Here is a 21,565-nt window from a genome sequence, read left to right as displayed (position 1 = left end):
TCCGACAACTGAACCAGCTCTGTGACTTCAAGACTGGCTCATTTTTTAATGAAACGGGGTTTCACTGTGCTTCAAGGATGTTATCTCTGACCTCATCCCTGGATTGGTGGGAGGCCCTTCCAGCTGGGCGGGAACTTAGCTGATGTTTTCCAACTATAGAAGTGGATCCTGCCCCCCACCCCGGAGGAAGGCAGTGTGAGTCTCAGAAAGCAGGCGCTTAGCCTAGCGGAAGGGCTCGCCCCAACCCGCCTGCCTCACAAGGTAGCAAAGGAACTGCTGGTGGGCTGGAAACTTGGCTCAAAACCACAAGGGCAAGCACAAAACCTTTTTTTGGATTCTCCTGTTTTATCTATCAAATTATGGGCATTTTGCATTTTCCTGTACCATACGCCTTCATTGTTTTACTATAGAACGGCATTTCAAACATCTGGATAACACCTCCAGCTCCTCAGGAAGGCATCTTATTTACCCTGTGGTTTGGAACCCCAACGCAGTCTGGCTACCCTTGTTTTTACCCTTCACGCAGGGTACGAGAAGGATTCCATTTTTAAAAGCAAAGGTTAAGCTGAGAAGCTGCATCTCCATTCACAGTGTTTTCTTGGGGAGTGGGGGTGGCATTCCTTATAGAGGGACTTTCAAGTTGAGACACTGGGTCTGGGGGACACCCCCTTGCTGGTAACAGAGGCTTCTCCCGGGCCCCTTCCCCAGGGACTAGGCACTACGCATTGGTGAAGGGCCTCAGTGGTACATGCAACTAGGGACGTACTAATTTGTCACCAGAGCCTATAGAGGAGCTAACAGCTGAATCCCCACTCCCACCATCCAGGCTTCCAGCTCAGGATGGCCTGCTTTACCCGACACTCCCCACCTCCTGCCCCACTCACCTCTGGGGCTCCCTTCACCCCCCATGGCTCCATGAGCCGCAGAAGGAGTCACATCTACAGATCATCAACTCCCTGGGAGGGCCCAAGGCAGAACTCTACGATAAGGTCTCTGAGGCTCACTTGCCTGGGGTCACAGATGTCCTGGGGCAAAGCCTGGGCGTTTTGGCAAAGCCAGGCTGCACCTCCCATAACAGACCCCTTCCTGTGTAGCACCTGCATCCTGCTGACAGAGGACAAGTTCCCCAGGGACAGGGCCTGTGCTTTCTGTCCCCAGCACTGAGCTAGGCCCACTAGGTACTCTTGAGCACTTGCTGATTTTGATCAGCATCAGCAGCTCCCAGTCCAGAGACCCAGGCCTCTGCCCACTGGCTGACTTCTGGGGACTCTGACTTCCTGAAAATGCAGCTTTCTACCTCAAGACAGCCTGCCTGGGGAAACCCCCACCGCTTGCCCTGCCCTTCCGCCTGTGTCTCTGCCCAGGTCAGAGGAGGACACCACCTCAAACAGTAGCCCCCAAAACATGCAGCTGGCCTCCAGGTCTCTCCCAGAACTGTCCTTCACACCCCTGGCAAGTCCGGGGCGGGGCAGAAATTTGTTAATCCCCCATCCCCTCTGTGAAGTTGATGGAGTGGTGGACTGCCCCCACCCACACTCCCTGACGTTGCTTAGATCTTTGAACCAGGCTGGAGAGCCTCCCTCCCTCTCCTTCAACCTAGCCATAGCTTCCACTCCCTACCCCCTCAAAAATACTCAAAGAAGCTTCCAGGGAACAACCAAGCCAGGAACTCCTGTCTTAGGCAAAGGGAAGGGAAAAGTCTATGGCAGTTGTCTTTTGTTTGTTTTGCTTTTTTTTTGTTTTTGAGACACAGTCTCACTTTGTAGCCTAGGCTGGAGTGCAGTGGTGCAATCTCGGCTCACTGCAACCTCCGCCTCCTGGTCTCAAGTGATCCTCCTGCCTTAGCCTTCTGAGTAGCTGGGATTACAGGTGTGCATCACCATGATCAGCTAAGTTTTTGTATTTTTTTGTAGAGACAGGGTTTCACCATGTTGGCCAGGCTGGTCTTGAACTCCTGACCTACGGTGATCTGCCCGCCTCAGCCTCCCTATGGCAGTTGTTCTTAACCCTGGATCCCAACAGGAGTGCTTGTTAAAAAAGTACAGGTACTAGGGGGCACAGTGGCTCATGCCTGTAATCCCAACACTTTGGGAGGCCGAGGTGGGCGGATCACAAGGGCAGGAGTTCAAGACTAGCCTGACCAACAGGGTGAAACCCAGTCTCTAACAAAAATACAAAAATTAGCCAGGCATGGTAGCATGCACCTGTAATTCCAGCTACTTGGGAGGCTGAGGCAGGGAAATTGCTTGAACCCAGGAGGTGGAGGTTGCAGTGAGCCGAGATCATACCACCACACTCCAACCTGGGTGACAGAGTGAGACTCAATCTCAAAAAAAAGAAAAGAGTACAGGTACTGGCCAGGTGCAGTGGCTGATGCCTGTAATCCTAGCACTTCCTGAGGCAGGCAGATCACTTGATGTCAGGAGTTTGAGACCAGCCTGGCCAACATGGCAAAACCCCATCTCTACTAAAAATACAAAAATTAGCACAGCGTGGTGGCAGATGCCTGTAGTCCCAGCTACTCGGGAAGCTGAGGCAAGAGAATCTCTTCAACGTGGGAGGTGGAGGTTGCAGTGAGCTGAGATCACACCACTGCACTCCAGCCTGGGGAACCAAGTGAGACTCCATCTCAAAAAAAAAAAAAAAAAGGCCAGGCATGGTGGCTCACGCCTGTAATCCCAGCACTCTGGGAGGCCGAGGCAGGCAGATCACCTGAGGTCGGGAGTTCAAGACCACCCTGACCAACATGGAGAAACCCCATCTCTACTAAAAATACAAAAATTAGCTGGATGTGGTGGCACATGCCTATAATCCCAGCTACTCGGGAAGGTTGAGGCAGGAGAATTGCTTGAACCCAGGAGGCAGAGGTTGCGGTGAGCTGAGATCGCAACACTGCACTCTAGTCTGGACAACAAGAGCAAAACTCTGTCTCAAAAAAAAAAAAACAAAAAGTACAGGTACCTAGGGTGCTACTCCAGACCATGTAAATCAGAATACCTGGGGTGGGGTGGTATTAAAACAATAATCTCTGCTCTCTGACTTCCATCAGATTCTGAGATGTGTCCCACAAAGGGTTAAGCACTAACAACACTAACAATGGCTACACCATTTAGCGAACCAGGCAAGTCCAGAAACTCATTGTGCAAATTATTATACTAGCTCCCTAGGCCAGGCTCAGGACTTCAGGGCCAAAGGATAGACAGCTCTGCTGGGATGCCATAGGCAACAGAAGGCAGTAGGCTGAGTTCTCAGGGGCAGCTCCACCTTTTCCTTCTACTGCTTTAAGGAGCTCCCAGGGCAGACTTCAGGCTTTGCGCACTTCCACCAAAAATCCTAGCCCAGCCTCCCAAGAATCCCGGGGCCCATGCCTTCAGCTCTCAGCTTGGAGGCCGGCACTCACTCCCCTTTCACTCTGGCTGAGGGAGGGGCCAGCCACTGGGCAAGGGCCAGATGGGAAGCTGGGCCTCCAGGCCTTAGCCCTGTCCAGGGTCCTGACTCCTGGTCAAGCGCTTTCTTCAGCCCTGAGGCACCTCACTTGGTGTAGAGTGCCCCTTGACTTGTGCCCTTAGGGTGCACTGGGAAAGGGCAGCTCCTGAGAGGTCATCACAGGGCATCCCTGCCTATCTCACCCAAACCCAACCCCAGCCCTTTCATAGGTTAGATTCATTGTGCCCACTGCCTGTGCTATGCTAAGCACTCCTGGTCCTCAAACCCCCACCCCATCACTGCCCACATTTAGAGATGAGGAGACAAGTGAACCACGGGTTCCATGGCTCTGCAGTCAGCAAGAAGGGGGTTTCCACAGCACACACATCACTCCGTAAGTGTTCCCGCTGGGGACTCCTGCCACACTAAGCAAACCATGTGACCAGCCTGACAGCCACCCCACAGGCTTCATACTCTAGGGGACTGAGTAGATGGGGACCCCCTTCACCAGGGTATCCAAAGCCCAGGCTCAGCAGACCATAAAGGCCCCACCCAAGCCATTCACAGAAAGAGAAGAGAGCAGCCCGTGAGGAGATTTAGTGCAAACATTCTCTGCCGCCAAATCCTCGCTTTCATCTCCGCCCTCTCATGAGCCAAATAACTTGGAAGCTTTCCTTGATGGTTTCCTCTCTGCCCCAAGATAACATGGAATTTATGCCGGCCACGGCTCAACCTGGTCACTTAGGGGACCAGGAAAACCTCTCAGGCTGCTCTCCAGCCTACTGTAGGAGGAAAAGCTTGTGCTCGGCAACAGTTCAAGGGTTCTGGGCAGGGAGGACTTCATTGGCCCTTCTAGAGCCCAGGACTTGAGGTGGGGAGGTGTCTCCTAGGCAGACCTCAGAGCCTGTGGAGGCTCCTGGGCTTGGACCCAGGGCCATGTGGAGCCAGTCCCCAGCAGGGTTGGGCATCGATACTTGTACCATGGGTTTGACTATTTTTAGGTGTGGAAAGGTACAAAGGCTCTGGGCTGGAAAACCCAAGAGGCAGGGGAATTTTCTGCCCCATGCAAATTGCTCTTTCTTCTCAGCCTCCGCTGACACCTGTTTCCTCCCAGGCAGGCCCAATCCTGGGTGCAGATGGCAGCCTTGTGCCTGGGAGGTGGCCCCTCCTCCCACTGGAGATTGGAGGAAGCAGAGCAGGGGCAGAAGACTGGCTTAAGCTCCCCGTGGAGTCAAAGAGATAAGCCAGCCCTAGGAGCTCCCCAAAACTTCCCCATCCCACTTCAACTTGAACAGCTATGGTAAACAGGAGATAGGTGGGATTCTCGAAAGGCAGGTTCCTCATGTCTGAAATGGGAATGACAATTCTTGCCTTCCAGGACCAGGAAGGCACATAAAGGTAGCTACTGTTTTACTACTTCAACCACAGCAACTGGGGAGTCCCTGTAGTTCTCAAGACTGGGGTGAGGCTAGGCGCAGTGGCTCATCCTTGTAATCCTGACACTTTGGGAGACCAAGGTGGGAGGATTGCCTGAACTCAGGAATTTGAGACCAGCCTGAGCAACATAGTGAGACCTTGTCTCTACTGAAAAAAAAAAAGCCAAAAAAAAAAAAAAATTAGCTGGGCATGGTGGTGTGCACCTGTAGTTCTAGCTACTCGGGAAGCTGAGATGGGAGGATCATTTGAGCCTGAAAGTTTGAGGCTGCAGTGAGCCATGATTGCACCACTGCACTCCATCCTGAGTGACAGAGGGAGACCCTGTCTCAAAAGAAAAAAGGAAAAAAAAAAAGACCAGGGGTGGGGAAGGTCCCAAACAACCAAGAGCCAGCAGGGCTCCCCAAGGCCCCACTTGCCTTTTGCTTCCTTGGCTGCACTTAAGCACAGCCCATCCCCCTACCAAGCAGGGCTACCCCAGGAGGGCAGTCAGAGATTCAACATTGTCCCACCCCACCTCCACCTCACCCCCAGCACTGCATTCCCCTCCTCTAATGGTATTCCCAGAGAAAACACTGTCTATACCCTACCCACCATGGGGCCATGGAGGTCAGGCTTGGGGGATGGGGCATCAGGTCTCAAAGAATCCCACTCCCACCTCCCCAGGGGAGAGTCCTTGGGGAGGGCAGCTCCTGGAGGAGGCAAGGCGGAGTCCTTTTTCAGATGCAAGGATCTGCAGAAGCCCCCCTCTAAGGGCTGGCTAAAGACAGTGGAGCCAGGACTGCACCTGTGGTGAGGGAGCACAGAGGAGAGGCCAGCATGGAGCAAAGACATCCTCCCCAACCCATGCCGAGGGCCCTGCCACCAAACTCTGGGCCTTTCTCCCCTTGGCACTGTGAGCCCCAAGGATTTAAGGTCTTGGCTAAATGGCCTTGGCATCCTCACTTTCCTTATTTACAAGAGGACTGAGAAATTCTGGGCTAGTTTCAATGATTAAAAAGGAGCATCCAGCCCCAGTGTCTGGCTACTTCTTGGCTGTAGTACAGTGTCCTACTTAAGAGCCAGGATTAGCCGGGTGCAGTGGCTCATGCCTGTAATCCCAACACTTTGGGAGGCCGAGGCAGGCAGATCACCTGAGGTCAGGAGCTCAAGACCAGCCTGGCCAACATGGTGAAACCCTGTCTCTACTAAAAATACAAAAATTAGCAGGGTGTGGTGTGCGCACCTGTAATCCCAGCTACTCGGGAGGCTGAGGCAGGAGAAGCATTTGAACCCAGGAGGCTGAGGTTGCAATGAGCTGAGATTGCTCCACTGCACTCCAGGCTGGGGAACAGAGCGAGCCTCAGTCTCCACAAAAAAAAAAAAGAACCAGGATTAAGACCCTCCATCTCTCCATGCCCCTGCAGCCCCATCTGTGCCAAAGGCTTCTTCTGTGGTCAGTGCAATGAATGCCTCGTGGCATTAGCACTGAAGACCTAAAAGAAGGAGCAATAAGGCCCTAGGGTGGGAGTTTTCAGGAACCTCAGGAAGGAGGGTCCAGGTGTCCAGGAGTCTACCCACCCCCAGTGCTCTTCTCAGTTCCAGAGGCCATAAACCTCTACCTGCTGTAACAAACATCCCAGGTCAAAGTAAGAAAGGCTTCAAATGCAGATGCCTGTGAAATGGGTACAAGGAACCTATGACTAACTGGATGGCTCTGAGGACCCCATCCCTTATCCATGCGCCAGCAAATCCTTACCACTCTTGGCTTAGCCTACAAAATGTCACAAACCCTACTGCTTCTCATTCCACTGCTACCACCCAACTCTAAGCCACCACTGTTTCCCTGCTGGATGACTGCAACTCTCCCTTCTCTCACAGCAGCCAGGGAGAACTTTCACTAAAACATCAGGCTGTGTCATTACCCTGTCTGAGATCCTTGAATGGCTTCTCCCCTTGCTCAGATCAATTGGAACACCTTCACAACAACCTGGAAGGCTGAGGGAAACTGGCCCCTACTCCCCTTCATTCCACTCGGCCACGCTGGCCTCCCTCTGCACTGCCCGTGCCCTCTGCGAGGAGTGCTCTGCCCCTGTCTCCACAGGGCAGCTCACTCTCATTCCCCACGGATCTCTGGGAAGCTCGTCACTACCCACCTCGGAGGGCTTCTTTTCGTTCTGTCGGGGCCAGCCCGACTTGGTGCTGCTGGGCAGTTTGGAGCATCTTGATGCGGATGTAGATGTCGCATGACCTGCAGAGAGAGAACAGTCCATTAGGGGTCCTGGAGGGCCAGGAGCACCACCCACTCATGCCTAAGAATAGGAAGCTTCTAAGCAAAGCCCCGGCTAGAATGTTCAGGAGGGAGACACCTCAGTGAGCACCTAGTAGACCATCCTTGCTCTGGGCCTCAGTCTCCCCAATGATGAATGGGGACATGAAGCCTCCTCTACTCGCCAACCAGAAGGGCTGCAGAAATCAAAGGCTGTTACTGGGGCTCAGTATTAGTATAATGTGTGACCCCAGACAAGTCCCTGGCCCTCTTTGGGACTGTGCTCAAAGAGAGCTGGAATAAGCCTTTCATGCCCACTCTTCACCCTGCCCCAGGTTAGGTACTGTCCCAATACTCTGGGGTGATGCCGTGGGTATTCAGAGGCAGAGCAGGGCAATGGGAAGAGAGATGCTCTGAAGCAGATCCAGGCTACCAGCGGAGTCCTGACCCGGCCACTTACTAGCTTGTCACCCCAGGCAAATGATTCAATCTTGCTGAGCCTTTGTTCTGTAAAATGGGGGCAAGAGAACACCTATCTTCAAAGGGCTGTTGTGAGGAGTAAGTGATATCATGCCTGTAAAGTCTTAGCACAGTCCCAGGCACACAGTGATTCCTTAGTAAACATTAACTATAATTATTAGGGTCTAAGGCCCTTGCTGGATGACAGGGCTGTGGCCTCCACCCCTATGAATCAAAGGAGCAGCAAGATATAGGGAAACACTATGGTTTTGGCTGAATAGGAGTAGCAGCCACGGGTGGGCACAGTGGAGGGGGCTGGTGGGGAGCCTTGCAAGTACCTGGCCCTCTCAAAGGGTTCCTCTGCCTGCAATAAAGTTAGAAATGGAGGATGTGGTTTTTGGTTCTACTGAGCCAGGCCACAGGCAGCATGTTGTAGCCACAAAAGGCCAGATGCTGTGATCTCCTGCTGTAGGGAAGAAGGGCTGGCCAGGTGGGATGCCAGAGCCAAGCTGAGCAAACAGAGCCTAAAGGACAACAGATGAGACCTGGAGGTAGGGACAGGGCTGAGACCTCCTTGGTCATCCTAGTGGATCTACCCTTAGGCTTAGGCTTTTGGGGGGCTGTGGAACTCTGGGAGCTAGGAGGGGCCTTGGCAAGCCCCCTAATCTCACTTGCTCATAAGTGTGAAGAAACAGGTCTAAAGTTGCACAGCTCCAAGCCCAGCCTCCTTGGCAGGTCAGCCTCTTCCTTAGCCTGGGCCTCCAGCAAGGCAATCATTGCTAGATGAGACCTTCCCGGCAGCACAACCCTCCTACCCACAGCAGATGGAACTCCTTACTCCAACAGGCACAGGCAGGCCTGGCTTTCTGGGCACCCGAGAAGAGCTGCCTTATGACCTAGTACCAGAGCCCTCACTTTGCATAAACCTCCCTTCTCTTCTCCAAATTTCAGGGGAGGCTCCCTAAACTTCTTCTGCTGCTTGATAATGCATTCCACACACCCCTACCCGCAACCATCACATCCAACTGACACGCCAATCCACACACAAGTCTACCTCTGGGATTCTATTGCCAAGATTCTATGAAGGTTGGGTATCTTCATTGATTTGTTCAGCAAACATTTACTGAGCATCTACTATATGCCAGATCATAGCTGGGGATATAGTGGTAAGCAAGACAAGAGACCTCTTATCAAGGAGCTTACCACTGATTGGGAAATGGTACTTATCCAGTAAGTATGATAAAAGGTGACTGGGTTTGTATCTGTTGTATACAGACTTTCTATACGGGCCTTGACTTACTATATAGAGAAGCCCAGAGGGGAGCTGATCTGTTCCAACCAGAGCAAAACAAATGGAGCTGGGACCTAGAGGGTAAGGGGGAGTACAGCTGGGAGAACAAGGCCCTGGAGGTCATGGAAGGTGCAGGGACTTTTTTAGAAGTGGAGGGGCAGGAGTGGAGAAACCTGACTTGATTTATGCTTTCATCAACATGCCTCTTAGTGAAATTAAGACCATAGGGCAGCCTCCTCCCACCTGGGCCTGTGGGCCTGATCACTATTCAAATGCTTTCGCTGTAGGAGCCCAAATTGGAAGGCCTTACTGTCAGTGGTGTCAGAGTTGTCACTGCTGATGGAGTATTTTCGCCTCTTCTCTTCCATCTGCAACAAAAGGCAAGCCCATTATACTCACGATGGCTTGGGAAATCCTCAGCCTCTCAGAAAATCACCCCATAACCTACCTCCCCCACTTACTCCACTGCAGAAAGATCAGAATAAAGCCCTGCCCTAGCCTTCTTCTCTGCCAGCACCACCCTCTTCCACCCATCCACAGAGGCCCTGGGATTCTAAAAGGCTGCATCTCCCATCTCCTGAGCCCAGAGCCCTCGGTTAAGCAAGGGTCTAACCAAAGCTGTTGTAGAGGGAGAGGACATGGGGGTGTCAGCAAGCACAAGCTGAATAGTGACCATGACCTGCCCAGTCCCAGCTGCCACCCAAGGACACGCAGGCCCACCACTGCAAAGGCCTCCTGAGCCACAAGTCCTCTAGGGATGGAAGAGGGTAGAGGACAGGAAACAAGACTGATTCTTCCAGGAGGACCGTGCTATCGGAAGTTAGGAACAAGCCAATGCAGACAAAACTGAGGGCCTAGTCCTGTGAGTGGTGGTCAGCAGTGTACAGAAGCGGGGAGAGGTGGGGGACACTCCAGGATGGGCCCCTGAGACACATCAGGCCCAGGGTGACTGGTCCTGGGTTGGACTACCCTGCCCTCGTACTCCCCATCACCCTTCCCAGATAAAAGTACAAATAAACTCTACCTCAACTGCAACATCTAACTTCACAGTATTAAGGACAACTCTCACATAGGGGCCTCATACTGAGCTCACATGGAGTCTTCCCTTATCCACACCATCTCCTGTTCCTAACCAGGTGAGCTGTGAGCTCCATTTACAAGTGAGGCCAGCACCCTGTCCTGCTGGTAAGTGGCTGAGATGGGACTGAATCCATAAGGTCTGATCCCCAGGCGCATGCTGAGCTGCCTTTGTACCCTCCATCAGCTCCTGGCTGCTGGAAGTGTTTTCCCACCACTGTTTCCTATAATCCTCATGGGTCCCAGGTGGCAGAGCCTGCTCTCATCCCCTCAGAGGGGAGCACAGCAGGTGGTGCGTTAACCTGCTCTGGGTCTTACAGCTCGCCTGTGGCTGAGTCCTAATGTGAGAACACGTGGGGGGCTCAGGGTTCAGAGCACGCTCCCCTATGTTCCCTGACTGACTCCCCACAGCAAAGGATAGGGAGGAGTCTGTGTCAGTAGAGAGAAAGCCCCATTGCCCAGCCCATCTGCACCTACCTCCCGCTGCCCCCAACCCCAGTCCATTCCTGCTGAGCCTTGGGATGCCACCACCTTACGGCAGCCCTGCAGAGACTAGGGAGCATCTGCTCTCGAAGGTGGGTTTGAACACCCACATCTCTCAGCTGACCAGGATGGCCCTCCTGCCTTGGACTTGATCTTAGCCGGGCGTTTCTCTCTACCCCAGTGCCCACCACCAGCAGGATCAGGATGGCAGGAAGACTCACTGAGGTGGCTGCTTGCTACCCAGCTTCAAAGGTGCCAGTAAAGTGCCCTCCAGAGGCCGAGGTTCCAAGGGACACTGGTGGTTCAAGCAGCACAAGGGCAGGAACAAGGATGACTAAGACTGCTAAGCACTCATGGTAGCAGGAGGGGGTCCACAGGGACCTCAATGAGTCCTTAGAGCAGCCCTTCGTTACACGCATATACCATGGCTGCTTCCCTTTCGCAGAGGAGGAAACTGAAGCTCAGAGGTTAAGTGACCTGCCCAAGATGTCAATGACTGTATTTGATTCAGGAGACCGTGCTCTTGACCTTCTGACTACTCTGCCTCTGTGCAGTAGAGTACAGACAGCCCAGCAACCCACAGCTGCCACCCTCACTGCCTTCCAGAGTCTGCGTGTCAAGGGCATGACACCTGTAATCCCAGCACTTTGGGAGGCCAGGGCTGGAGGATCTCTTGAGCCCAGGAGATCGAGACCAGCCTGGGCAACGTAGTGGGACCCATCTCTACAAAAAATTTAAAAATTAGCCAGTTGTGGTGGCACATACCTAAGGACCTAGCTATGCAAGAGGCTGAGTTGAGAGGATAGCTTGAGTCAGGGAGGTCAAGGCTGAGGTGAGCCATGATCGTGCCACTGCACTCCAGCCTTGGCGACAGAGTGAGACCCTATCTCAAAAAAAAAAAAAAAAAGAGAGTGTGACAAAAGCTGACTGGCAGAATCCTGACTCCTGATACTAGCCTACGTCTTCCTCAGCTCAGCCCAGCTCAGTGCAACCCAGCTTTGTCCTGACATTGGTGGGTGGAGTGGGGGGGGAGGTGCTAAAAGTGCACCCACCCATTTTCTCTTCTAATCCTGTATGCGAATTCCATTTCTCTTCATTTCCTGCAAAGAAGGCACTTCCGAGCCAGCATCTCCCACAGCATTAAAAGCAGGAGTTGTAGATTCAGGGGTGATGGGTTCAAATCCTAGCTCCTCTCCTCATAGACCAGGGACCTTGGGAAAGACTTTCCTCCCAGAGGACATAAACTGGAACTGGCTTTTTACACAAATGTCCTGAATTTAAAATGTTGGCAACTGAGTCAGAATTTTTACAACACTTTGAAAAGGCCAAACTAAACACCTGTGGGCCAGAATCAGCTGGTGGGAATAAATAAGAACAGCATAAAGCCCTCAGCACAGTGGCTAGTTATCCATATGGGTGCCAGTTAGTAACACCATGGCAGCCTTGGACCAGGTCGGAGAGTCCTGGAGGAAGGGCTCCTAGAAAAGAGGCAGTGACCCTACACAGTAAGAAAGGGGCCCTAGAAAGGACTCCTTGACTGCCCAGGGACCAACAGGTGAATGTCAGCATGCGGACCTACACCCCGCACCGAGCCAATTCCCCATCCAACCCTGTCCTCCACGAAACACCCCAGAGCGCCTAGGGATTATTCTGGGTCAGGGTTGTCCCATGGGAGGCTATTATTAGGGAGCAGATTCTGTGGTGGCTTAATTGTTGTAATAACTAGGCTTGAGAGGCAAGCCACTGTTTTGTGAGTGCAGCTTCTTTCCTTTAAACCAAGTCTTCCAAAGGCCTCCTTGCTCCAGCGAGCTCCCACTGTCACAGTGGCTAACGAGGCCTGGGACTGCACTGTGCCAGTTTTTTGCCCCATGGATCACCCTCCTTGCAAACTCAGCAAGAGGGACAGGGAGGACTCCTTTCCCAAAGCTGAAATCCAGGACTGCAAACACACGTGGGGGTGGAGGTGCTGAGATGTGATCTTGGCCTCTGGTTTTTCCTCTCCCACCGGCTTCCCCCATCTCCCCCAAAGCAAGGTCTGCTGTGGGAGATTTCAGTGTCACCAGGCACTTGCTTTCGAGGACAGAAAGTGCTCCTGAAATCCTACCTATAAAGGAGACTCTAGGAAAGAAAGGATCTCCTTTTCCTGCCATTTGCACTAGTCTATTGGCACCTCTCATGCAACCCCCAGCATGGAGACACATGTAGGAAGCTCCCCTTCAAAGTGTGGGTGTCGCAGAGTCCCCTCAATGAAGCAGAAGCCCACAGCCTCTCTGTGCATCCTCGGCCCCACCAAGTCCGCTAGGCTCTGCCTCCAGAACACACCCACTTTCTTCCTACTGTCACCACACTGGTCCAAACCAATCTCATCTCTTGCCTGAACCACTTGTTCATCTCCCAGCTTCCACTATCAATTCACCCATGTCCAGGCTCCACACAGCTGCCAGAGTGATGTTTAAAAAGTGTAAATCAGTCCGGGTGTGGTGACTCACACCTGTAATCCCAGCACTCAGGGAGGCCAAAGCAGGCGGATCACTTGAGCCTAGGAGTTCAAGATCAGTCTGGGCAATATGGCAAATCCCCGACTACAAAAAATACAAAAGTTAGCTGGGCATGGTGGCGTGTGCCTGTGATCCCAGCTACTGAAGGGGCTGAAGTGGAAGCCAGGAGGTTGAGGTTGCAGTGAGCTGTGATTATGCTACTGCACTCCAGCCTGGGTGACAGAGTGACACCCTGTCTCAAAAAAAAAAAAACCAGAAAAAAAAAAAAAAAAAAGCTGGGCGCGGTGGCTCATCCTTGTATTCCCAGCACTTTGGGAGACCGAAGCGGGCGGATCACTTGAGAGGTCAGGAGTTCAAGACCAGCCTGGCCAATGTGATGAAACCCCGTCTCTACTAAAAATACAAAAATTAACCAGGCATAGTGGCGGGAGCCTGTAATCGCAGCTACTCTGGAGGCTGAGGCAAGAGAATTGCTTGAACCTGGGAGACAGAGGTTGCAATGAGCTGAGACTGTGCCATTGCCCTCCAGCCTGGACAACAGAGTGGGACTCTGTCTCAAAAAAAAAAGGTATAAATCAGAAGCTGGGCATGGTGATATGCGCCTATAATTCCAGCTACTTGGGAGGTGGAGGCAGGAGGATCACTTGGGCCCAGGAGTTCAAGGCAAGCCCAAGCAACACAGCAAGACCCCATCTCTAAAAAAAATTAGAACAAAATAAAAATTTTAAAAGGCATAAATCAGATCACATCATGCCCCTACTGAAAATCTTTCACAGGCTTCATAGGTCAAAGGACAAATCCTAAGCTCCTGACCACAAGACCCTACACAGTCTGGCCCCCGCCAGCTGGATAAGTTCATATTCACCACCATCCCTTTCCTCACCACCTTGTAGCCATGCTGGGCTCCTTTCATTCCCTTGAAGAAGCCAAAGATTCCATACTTCGAGACCTGTGCACATGCTGTACTCCACTCTGCCTGGAATATTCTACTATGTGGTCTATGCACATCTGACTTTTCAACCTTCAGGTTTAAGCTTCAGTGTGGCCCGTGTCAGTCTATGCTCATCAGAGTATCTGAAGAAATTCACCACCCAGTTTCCACGGAACACCCATCCCAGCTGTGCCTGTTGAGCTACTTGTTGCATGTCATTCTCCTTGGGAATGTATATTCCATGAAGAGTAAGGAGCATTCCATCTAGACTCCGGCCAGGACCCCAGAGACATACTAGGGAGTGCTGAGTGTGCTCTCGCTCCCTCCCCCAAGAAGTGTTGGGACCACACAGTCCAGCTGGCCTGCCTGTGGCTTGCAGGAACAAACACCCTAGCCTAAGATTTCGCCCTTATTTTCACAGCCTGCCTTCCCCGTCTTAACCTCACACATTTTCCAGGAGGCTTTATTTGGTTGGGCTCCTGGCTAATGATCAATGTCAACTCAGTAATAGGGCAGCAATTTGGTGGCAGATGTTTTCTTGGCAGCACTAGTGATTGGTCTTAGTGGGGGCCTCAGGTCTGGACTTAAAACACCAATGCCCAATGCCAGCCCCCTTTAAAGACCTCTCTGCAAATAAACTCAAATAAACACCCTGGGCCTCCATTAACGCCCTTCCAGCTGACCCTGGGAACAGTGGGCCTTTCAGGCCTGCCACTACAGCCACTCCCTGGGCAGTTAAAACACCCCAACCTGGCCTCCAGCCTCTCCTCTCCAGGGGCCACCAGGCCTGGCCTGCCCGCCACCACACAGCAGGATTTCGTCCTCCTCCTTAAAAAAAGGGGAAAAAAGGGCTTTCAAGCAGGCAATTTACCATTCCAGACACAATCTTTCAAAGAGAAACAAAAACTCTCCCTGTCTGAGGCAGACCACTAAGGCGTGTGTGTAATAAGATGCTAATACAATTTAATGATATTTCGGCTGGAAAACCCGTCCTCAGAGCCTCCTTGTGTTGCGAAGGCCAGACATTCAGAAAACAAGAGCTGCACACTCTTAAACCGCTTTAAACAGGGGTCACAGCCCCACTCTTTCCTATCTCTCATTAACTTTAATGCCTTCTCAGGGACAGTAATTGCAGTTACAAAAATGATTTTGTACACAGAGTAGAGGGCTGCTGCCTGGGATCCTCCAGTCGGCTTCCTGGACCTGCTTCTCCAAGTCTAGAGGAGCCTGAACCCTCCTCCAACACCCGCCACTGCCTGTCTGCAACTTCAAGTGTCCCAGAGGGGACCCAGCTCCCCTTGAAGACGCTGCCCACACCCACCCTCCAGACCAGTTCTGGGGACGTACCGAGGGGACAGGATGGTGGGAGAATGAAAAGGCTCTGTCTACTTTGTTCTTCAGAACCTTCTCACCCTACTCTTTGCCCCAGAAAGGGCAGAGCTCTGTCCACTCGCTCCCATATCGGCTGCACATTGGCACCTGCAGGATCTTTCTGATCCCTTCGGCAGAGAAGGGAGCTGGTTCTCTGGCCTAGCCTAAAGGTGAGAGATCAAAGGTCAAAGCTGCATCAGGGCCCTCCCCAGGTATAATAAGGATGACTAATACTAATCACATGCTTATCGCATGCCTGCTTTGGGCTTAGTCTTTTTTAGGTAATCACTTATTCTATACATCCACCATAAGATAGGTACTGTTATTAATCTCATTTGCAGAAAGTGCTCCTTGTAACAGAAGGAACCAAGGTATAGAGCCATTATGACAGTTGGTAACTGTCCTGCACAGCCAGGATTCAAATCTAGGCTGTCTGACTCCAGAATGTGTACCCCATTCCCAGTGGGCTAAAGTGCACAGGCCTACAAGTTCCAGGGTGTGGGTATTCCAGATTCCTATGGGCTGTCTGAAAGGAGCTTTGAGCGGACCTATAATTGTAAGCTTTTGAGCCACATGGTAAGGGTCCTATCTGGAGGACAGGGCAAGCCAAGGGTATCCCGCTCCCCAACTCTGACCTAAAGGGAGAACTGGGAGGTCCCAAAGAGCCTGCTGCATGTGCTATGAAGAATTTGGACTAGAAGCCTCTCACCTGTGTCATGAGCATAAGACAAGTGCCTTCCTGTTAAGAGGAACGCTAGGTTAGAGCCAGAATACGCTGCCTCCCACCCTCAGCGATTTGGGGGTCAGTGTCCAAGGCCTAACTTCAATATTCTGTGGTGCATCTAGGGCCTGGGGACTGACAGTCCCACCTCACCAGTCAATGAAAGCTAAGTGGAGATTTCTGACAACCTCTTGGACTACTGTTACTGGCTCTTTAGCCAGGCAATTTAGGGAAAGGAAAAGCATTTTGGACGGGAAAACATTCTGGAAACATTTGCTGCATCCTGAGCCCAAACAACTCTATCCTTAAACACTTCATCTCCAAAAGTGCTGGGGGGACCCTTGGCCAAACAGTTTCAAAACCAACATTCACTGCAAGTCCTGCTGCCTGGGGCGAGGACTTCCCTCTGTGAGGCATTTGCTGCAGAACCAAATGCTTTTCCACTCAAAACAACAGCCAACAGCACTTGGGACAACCTAGTGGGCTCCAGATCAAACAAACATCCCTTTTTTCCCCTACCATGCAAACTTGCTCAATAAATTATTCGCCCACTTCGGATCAAAGCCTGTTTTTGCAGCCTGTGACCCAAAAAGCAAATAGCATCTCTTAAACATGAAAGCCCTCCTCCCTGCCTGGGTCAGCTTTATTACTCATTCCTTCCCCCTTACAGTTATTCTGTTGTTATTTTCCTCCTCTGCTTGTTAGATGGCTCTGCGAGTCCCAACCCGTCTAAGGAAGATGGGACAAGACGGATGGTGCGTTCATCTGGGGCCCTAAGGTGAGAAAGAAAGTCAGAGTAGGGGAGAAGCCTGGGAACCCAGGAAACAAAGCCAGGCCCGGTTGGCAGCTCCATGCTCAGTCCTTTTGCCAAATGTCCTACTGGGAATTTTACCAGTGAAGGCAGGGAGTTAATGCCACTCCGAGAGGAGGGGCCAGGCGGCTCTACCACCTCCCAGACCCAGGACTCAGTTTGCAGACATAAATGTTCAGGGGGCGTCCGGACGGCTTGTCTGGGATCAGAGCTCAAGGGTCCTCCTTCCAACAAAGGCATGGCAGCAGGTCCCACTCAGCCCCTTCCTAGCCGCTTTGGAACCGCTCTGAATGGAAACATGACACCTCTCGATGACCCCCTACAAACTCTGACCAGGGATAAAACTTTGTGCCTCAGGATCCTGCAGATGAGCCAGGGGTGCTAGACGCAGTGGCGAGGTTTGGAAATCTGCAGACCAGAATCGCCGGCCGCAGTGTGCCTTCGGCATAGGGCAAAGACACCCAGTGACCCTTCACCTCCCCCAGCCTCCAGCAAGAGGCCAGCAGCCAAGCTGGTAAAAAAGTGCCCAGGCCAGCGGCAGCGGCTGAGGGGATTGGGAGGAGAGTTGCGCGCGCCTCCAGCCCGCCCCTGGAGGCAGTCCGCGGGACCGCAGGCTGGAGGCGCGCCGGCGTGATTCCGACCGCGGGAGCCGGGAGGAGGAGCCGGAGGAGGCTGCGGGGGGCTCCGGCCCAGGCAAAGGAAGGGCAAGAGGCTGTTCGGACCGGGGGCGGCGCCGGGAGGTGGGTGGGCTTGACACCCAGGTCGGGGGAGGGGTTTAAGAGACGCCGGGAAGGGCAGCCGAGCCCTGGGGCGGGTGGGGTGGGTAGCTGTGTGTAGTAGGGGACAGGGCTGGGCCTCTGGAAGCTACAGTGAAGCCTTCCTGGCTGTCTCGCAGGCATCCCCATCCTCCGGCAGAACAGCTGCGAATCGCCAAGTTGACCCCTCATCTCTTCGCCGAGAGGAGAGGGTGTCTCAGGACCCAGGGATGGGCGGGAAGAAACCATGGGGAGCCACAAGTCTGCACCCAGGCGGGGAAGAGGCGGGCGGGCGCCGCTCCGCAGGCGCAGGCGAGTGGGTGGGAAGAAGGGAGGGAGAGGGAGGAAGGAGGTGAGGCCGGGAAGATGCCACTGCCGGGGGCGGGGCGGGGCCGGGGATCCGGCAAAGGGACTGCAGCAGCCCTTGGTGGGGGCGGGGGCTGCAATGTCACTCATTTGAGAGTCAGGTGTATGCGTCCCAAACGGGGTCCGCCACAAGCCGGCATCTTCCTGGTACCACCCAGGGTGCAGGGCCCGAGGCAGAGGGCAGGGGACTGCGGATCCGTCCCTGAAGCGGGACGCGAACCGGCAGAGTTGGGAGAAGGTAAACAAGGGCCACGCCCCCTGCCGTCGCCCCGCGGGCGCGCACCCGCCGCTCCGGCCGCCGCCGGTACATTTCCACTCTCCCAGCGCCTCTCCCCAGCTGGACTCCCGCGCGGCCCCGGAGGTGGAGGCTGCCCCCGACCCCAGTCCTCACCCCTGGCGCCGAGGCTCCGCACCCTCCACACTCACCTGTAAAGGGTGTCCCCCGCCCCTCCAAAAAAAACTGTCTAATTTGTGCAGAGCCTCCAACCCCAGGAGCCGAGCATGCTGCCCCCGCGTGCAGCACCCGCGTGCACCGGGCCGGGAGAGGGGGCGACAGGGCGGAGGCGGTGGCCCCCGGAAGGTGTCTGGGACCGGACCGGCTGCACGTGAGCCCAGCGCGAGGTCATGTGCACCGGCTCAGCCCGGTTCGGCGCCCGGACGTGCTGCGTATCAACAAAATGAAACTCGGGGAGACAGGAGGGCAGATAGCTCCAGGTTCTCAGGGCCCCCGCCCCGGCCGCTCGACCTCCCCACCGTACCCATCTCCCGCCGCAGCCCCTACGCCCGACCGGAGCCCGCGGGGCAAGTTGCAGCCCTGACGCGCCCCCGCCCGCCCGCGCCCCCTCGCCGGCCCGGGGGCGCTTTGCCGCAGTCATTAATAAAGAAGGTCGCCAAGCTCACCCTTCCAAAAGTTGTTGTTGCATGCGCCCCTCTCAGCCTCCCCGCACTGTACTCTTTAAAACACGACTGACCAACATGCGCAATCTCTCTCCCCTGTGCTGTGCATCCCCCCCCCTCCGCGCTGGCTTCCTAGAACAGGCAGCCAGCAGGAGAGAGAGGGAGCGAGCGAGCAAGAGAGAGCGAGGGAGCGAAGAGCGCTGGCAGATCTGTTGCAAAAACACCAAATAACGTCGTGGAGATGCGCAGGGCCCATCCGCCGGGGGCTGGATCTTACCTTGCTTCGCGGTGCCCCCCTGACTGGCGCTGCCCTCGGCTACGCGCCGCTGCAGGGACCGGCGCGGGAAGGATGCTCCCGAAGCCGGGAGCTCCTGGGGCCGGCGCGGGAGGGCGGGGGGCGCGCATCCATCCGGGGTCGCGGCGAGGGAGGCGGCCGGGCCCGCGGCGTCCCCGGCCCCACGCCCCCCGCCGGGGACTGTCGGCCCGCCGGACCTGAGCCGGTGCCGCTAGGAGTGGGCGCAAAGTAACTCCATGGACGCTACTCACCCCCCCAAAAAATAGCCTCCAACTGCGATGGCCGCGGTCGGCACCATTCACCAACCCCCTGTGTATGTTTCTGTTTCTTTTTAAACCAAGACTTCCTTGTGATCTCTTTAGAAAAAAAAAAAATGTGTTGGGGTGGGGGTGGGGTGGGGGCGGGCAGGAGGAGCGAGGGAGGGGGAGTAGCCACTTTTTTCTTATTCACTCGGATCTCCGTTCCCAACACCCCCGTCGCCGCCCCCCACCCCCCCGCCCAGTTGTTTGGCTCCGGCGGGGAGTCCAGGTAGCGTTGCGGGCCCCGTGGGGGTAGGGTGCCCTGCCTCACCGCCCCCACCACCACGCCTGCCGGCACCCTGGGCCCGGACTCCCTATGGACTCTGGGGCGCCCCCAGCCCGCCCTGTCCCCAGGGCCGGGCCCGAGCGGCGGCTGCGCCCGTGCAAGTCCCATCAGGTCTGCTCACACTTCACACACTCACACACATACCCCGCCCCTCCACTCTTTCACTCACACTTTCTGCTCACACCCCGCCCCCTACGCGCCCCAGACCCGGGCGGCGCCCCCCGCAACCTTAAAAAAAAAAAAAAAAAAAAGCAAGCTTATACTTAAAAAAATCTTTTGGCGCCATATTAATGACGTACTTAAAATTTGCCATTTCTCCCTGCGTCAAAAAGACGTTTCTTTGCAAATAACAGCCTGGAGGCGACACTCGCGGAGGGAACGAGGTTTGCACTGAGCACCCCGCCCCCCGGGGCCCTCCAGCGCTGGAAGACCCTCGCCCTAGGCCCTGCTTCTGAATCGCTGGTTTTAAAACGCGAATCGAATAAATCGCGTGGCGTTTTGCAGCGCCAGAAGTGAGCAGAAAGTGCTGGCAGGAGGGGAGTGGAGGGGCGCACGCGAGTCTTGGGGAGGGGGCGCGGCCCTCCTCCCCGCACCCACTCCATATGGAAAACTAACATTCCGGGCGGGGGAACTTGAAATTGTAGGCGACCTCAAGAAAAGAGGGGCGGTCCGTAGAGAGGGTCCCCATTGGGCTCGTCGCCCCCTCCCCCCTCCCGAGTGCCTCCTGGCGCCTAGCGCTGCCCCGCATTTCCGGGGGGTGGAGAAGGCAGTGATGGGTGGGTGGGTGGCTGGTTGCACATCCTGGCCCCAGTAGGATTTTGCCCCGGGGCGACCCCTTCCTCCTTGCTCTTCCTTCCCATTACCCCGAAAGGGTTAAAAACCGAGGGGTAACTTCCAAAGGCTGGCACATGGCGAGGAAGCGGGGCGCCCCTCTCCCCACCCTTCGTCTCCTCGCCCCTCCTCCTCCGGCTCCACTTCCCGACTTGACCTTGTGGTGCACAAACAGTGCGCTCGGATCCTCGCAGTTTCTGGAAGAAGAGCCTGCGCTCGCCAGGCGGGCGGGCTCTCGGGCTGCTAGCCGGCGGTGGCGGGGCCTTGGGTCTGTTCCCGGAGCCGCGGGCCACACCCACCCAACCCGCTGCGCCCGCCGAGCTCACCTTCTCTCGAGGAAGGAGAAAGACTGGCCTCCTGGTCGGGGAGGAATCGGGGGTCAGGCTTCAACCTCCTCGGAATGCCTCTGACTGGGGAGGGGGTGGTGTGGCCTTGGGAGGAGGTTGTGGGGAGCCTGGCCCAACATCCCCAAAGCATCGTGGCCAACTTTTTCTTCCCCCTCATGCTCGGCTGCCCCTCAAAGATTATCCAATAATTTTTCAGCTCACCTTTGGCTTTGAAGGCATGTGGGTGAGTTTTGAATGGACACCAGACTTGCCTTCCCTCTCCAAGACTGAAGATTGTTTATTCTTCCTTACCCCTCCACCCCCTTCCATGGGAAGATAAATATTCAATTTACATAAGATGACATTTATGTGACAATTAAGAAGATTCCCCGATGGAATGTTGTGAACACATTTGCTTATAGGAGAAATAAATCTAATAATAAACAAACTCATAATAACAGCACAAATCCTTTGACAGGGCGGATTGTCTACCCAACAAAGAGGGAGATGATGGATGCTGAAATAAGCAGTTTTTGCAACAAGAAAGAAATATGAGCTCAGAGTCACTGCAACATTTCTTCTTCCTTGGCCTTCATTCACAAAGTCTGAGGATAATTGTCTGGCAAGGGGATGGTCTGGGTATTACCTCCCAATTAGACCTGGCTGTGGCTCTCAGTGGTCAATTGGTGGGATTTTTCCCTAGCCAAGTTCAGAGCCTGGAAACAGGTGTTGCAGACTTGGAGTGTGCAACAAAATGGTT

At 54.4% G+C, this 21,565-nt stretch overlaps 1 protein-coding gene across 10 annotated transcripts in view; it reads right to left on the bottom strand.

Moving 5' to 3' along the window:
- The window catches only part of JADE2 (jade family PHD finger 2), a 57,044-nt gene extending 36,294 nt beyond the window's left edge, over positions 1-20,750 (bottom strand). For 2 of the 10 annotated variants that reach the window (XM_009209093.4, XM_009209100.4), the window contains exons 1-3: positions 19,046-19,401; positions 9,169-9,226; positions 6,996-7,090 (exon numbers count right to left, since the gene is read on the bottom strand). In XM_009209093.4, coding sequence (XP_009207357.1) covers positions 6,996-7,090; positions 9,169-9,226 — 153 coding nt within the window. In that variant the 5' untranslated portion in view covers positions 19,046-19,401. Of the gene's footprint in view, positions 1-6,995; positions 7,091-9,168; positions 9,227-10,639; positions 11,126-16,607; positions 16,931-18,297; positions 18,416-18,771; positions 19,022-19,045; positions 19,419-20,636 lie in introns of those variants that run through there. The other 8 variants (XM_009209094.4, XM_003900108.4, XM_009209095.3 and 5 more) reach the window with 7 other exon arrangements.
- Between the last annotated feature and the right edge of the window lie 815 nt (positions 20,751-21,565).

Source organism: Papio anubis, chromosome 5 (genome assembly GCF_008728515.1).
Source record: "Papio anubis isolate 15944 chromosome 5, Panubis1.0, whole genome shotgun sequence".
Classification (NCBI taxonomy): Eukaryota; Metazoa; Chordata; class Mammalia; order Primates; family Cercopithecidae; genus Papio; species Papio anubis.
This window is presented reverse-complemented; position numbering and strand designations above follow the sequence as displayed.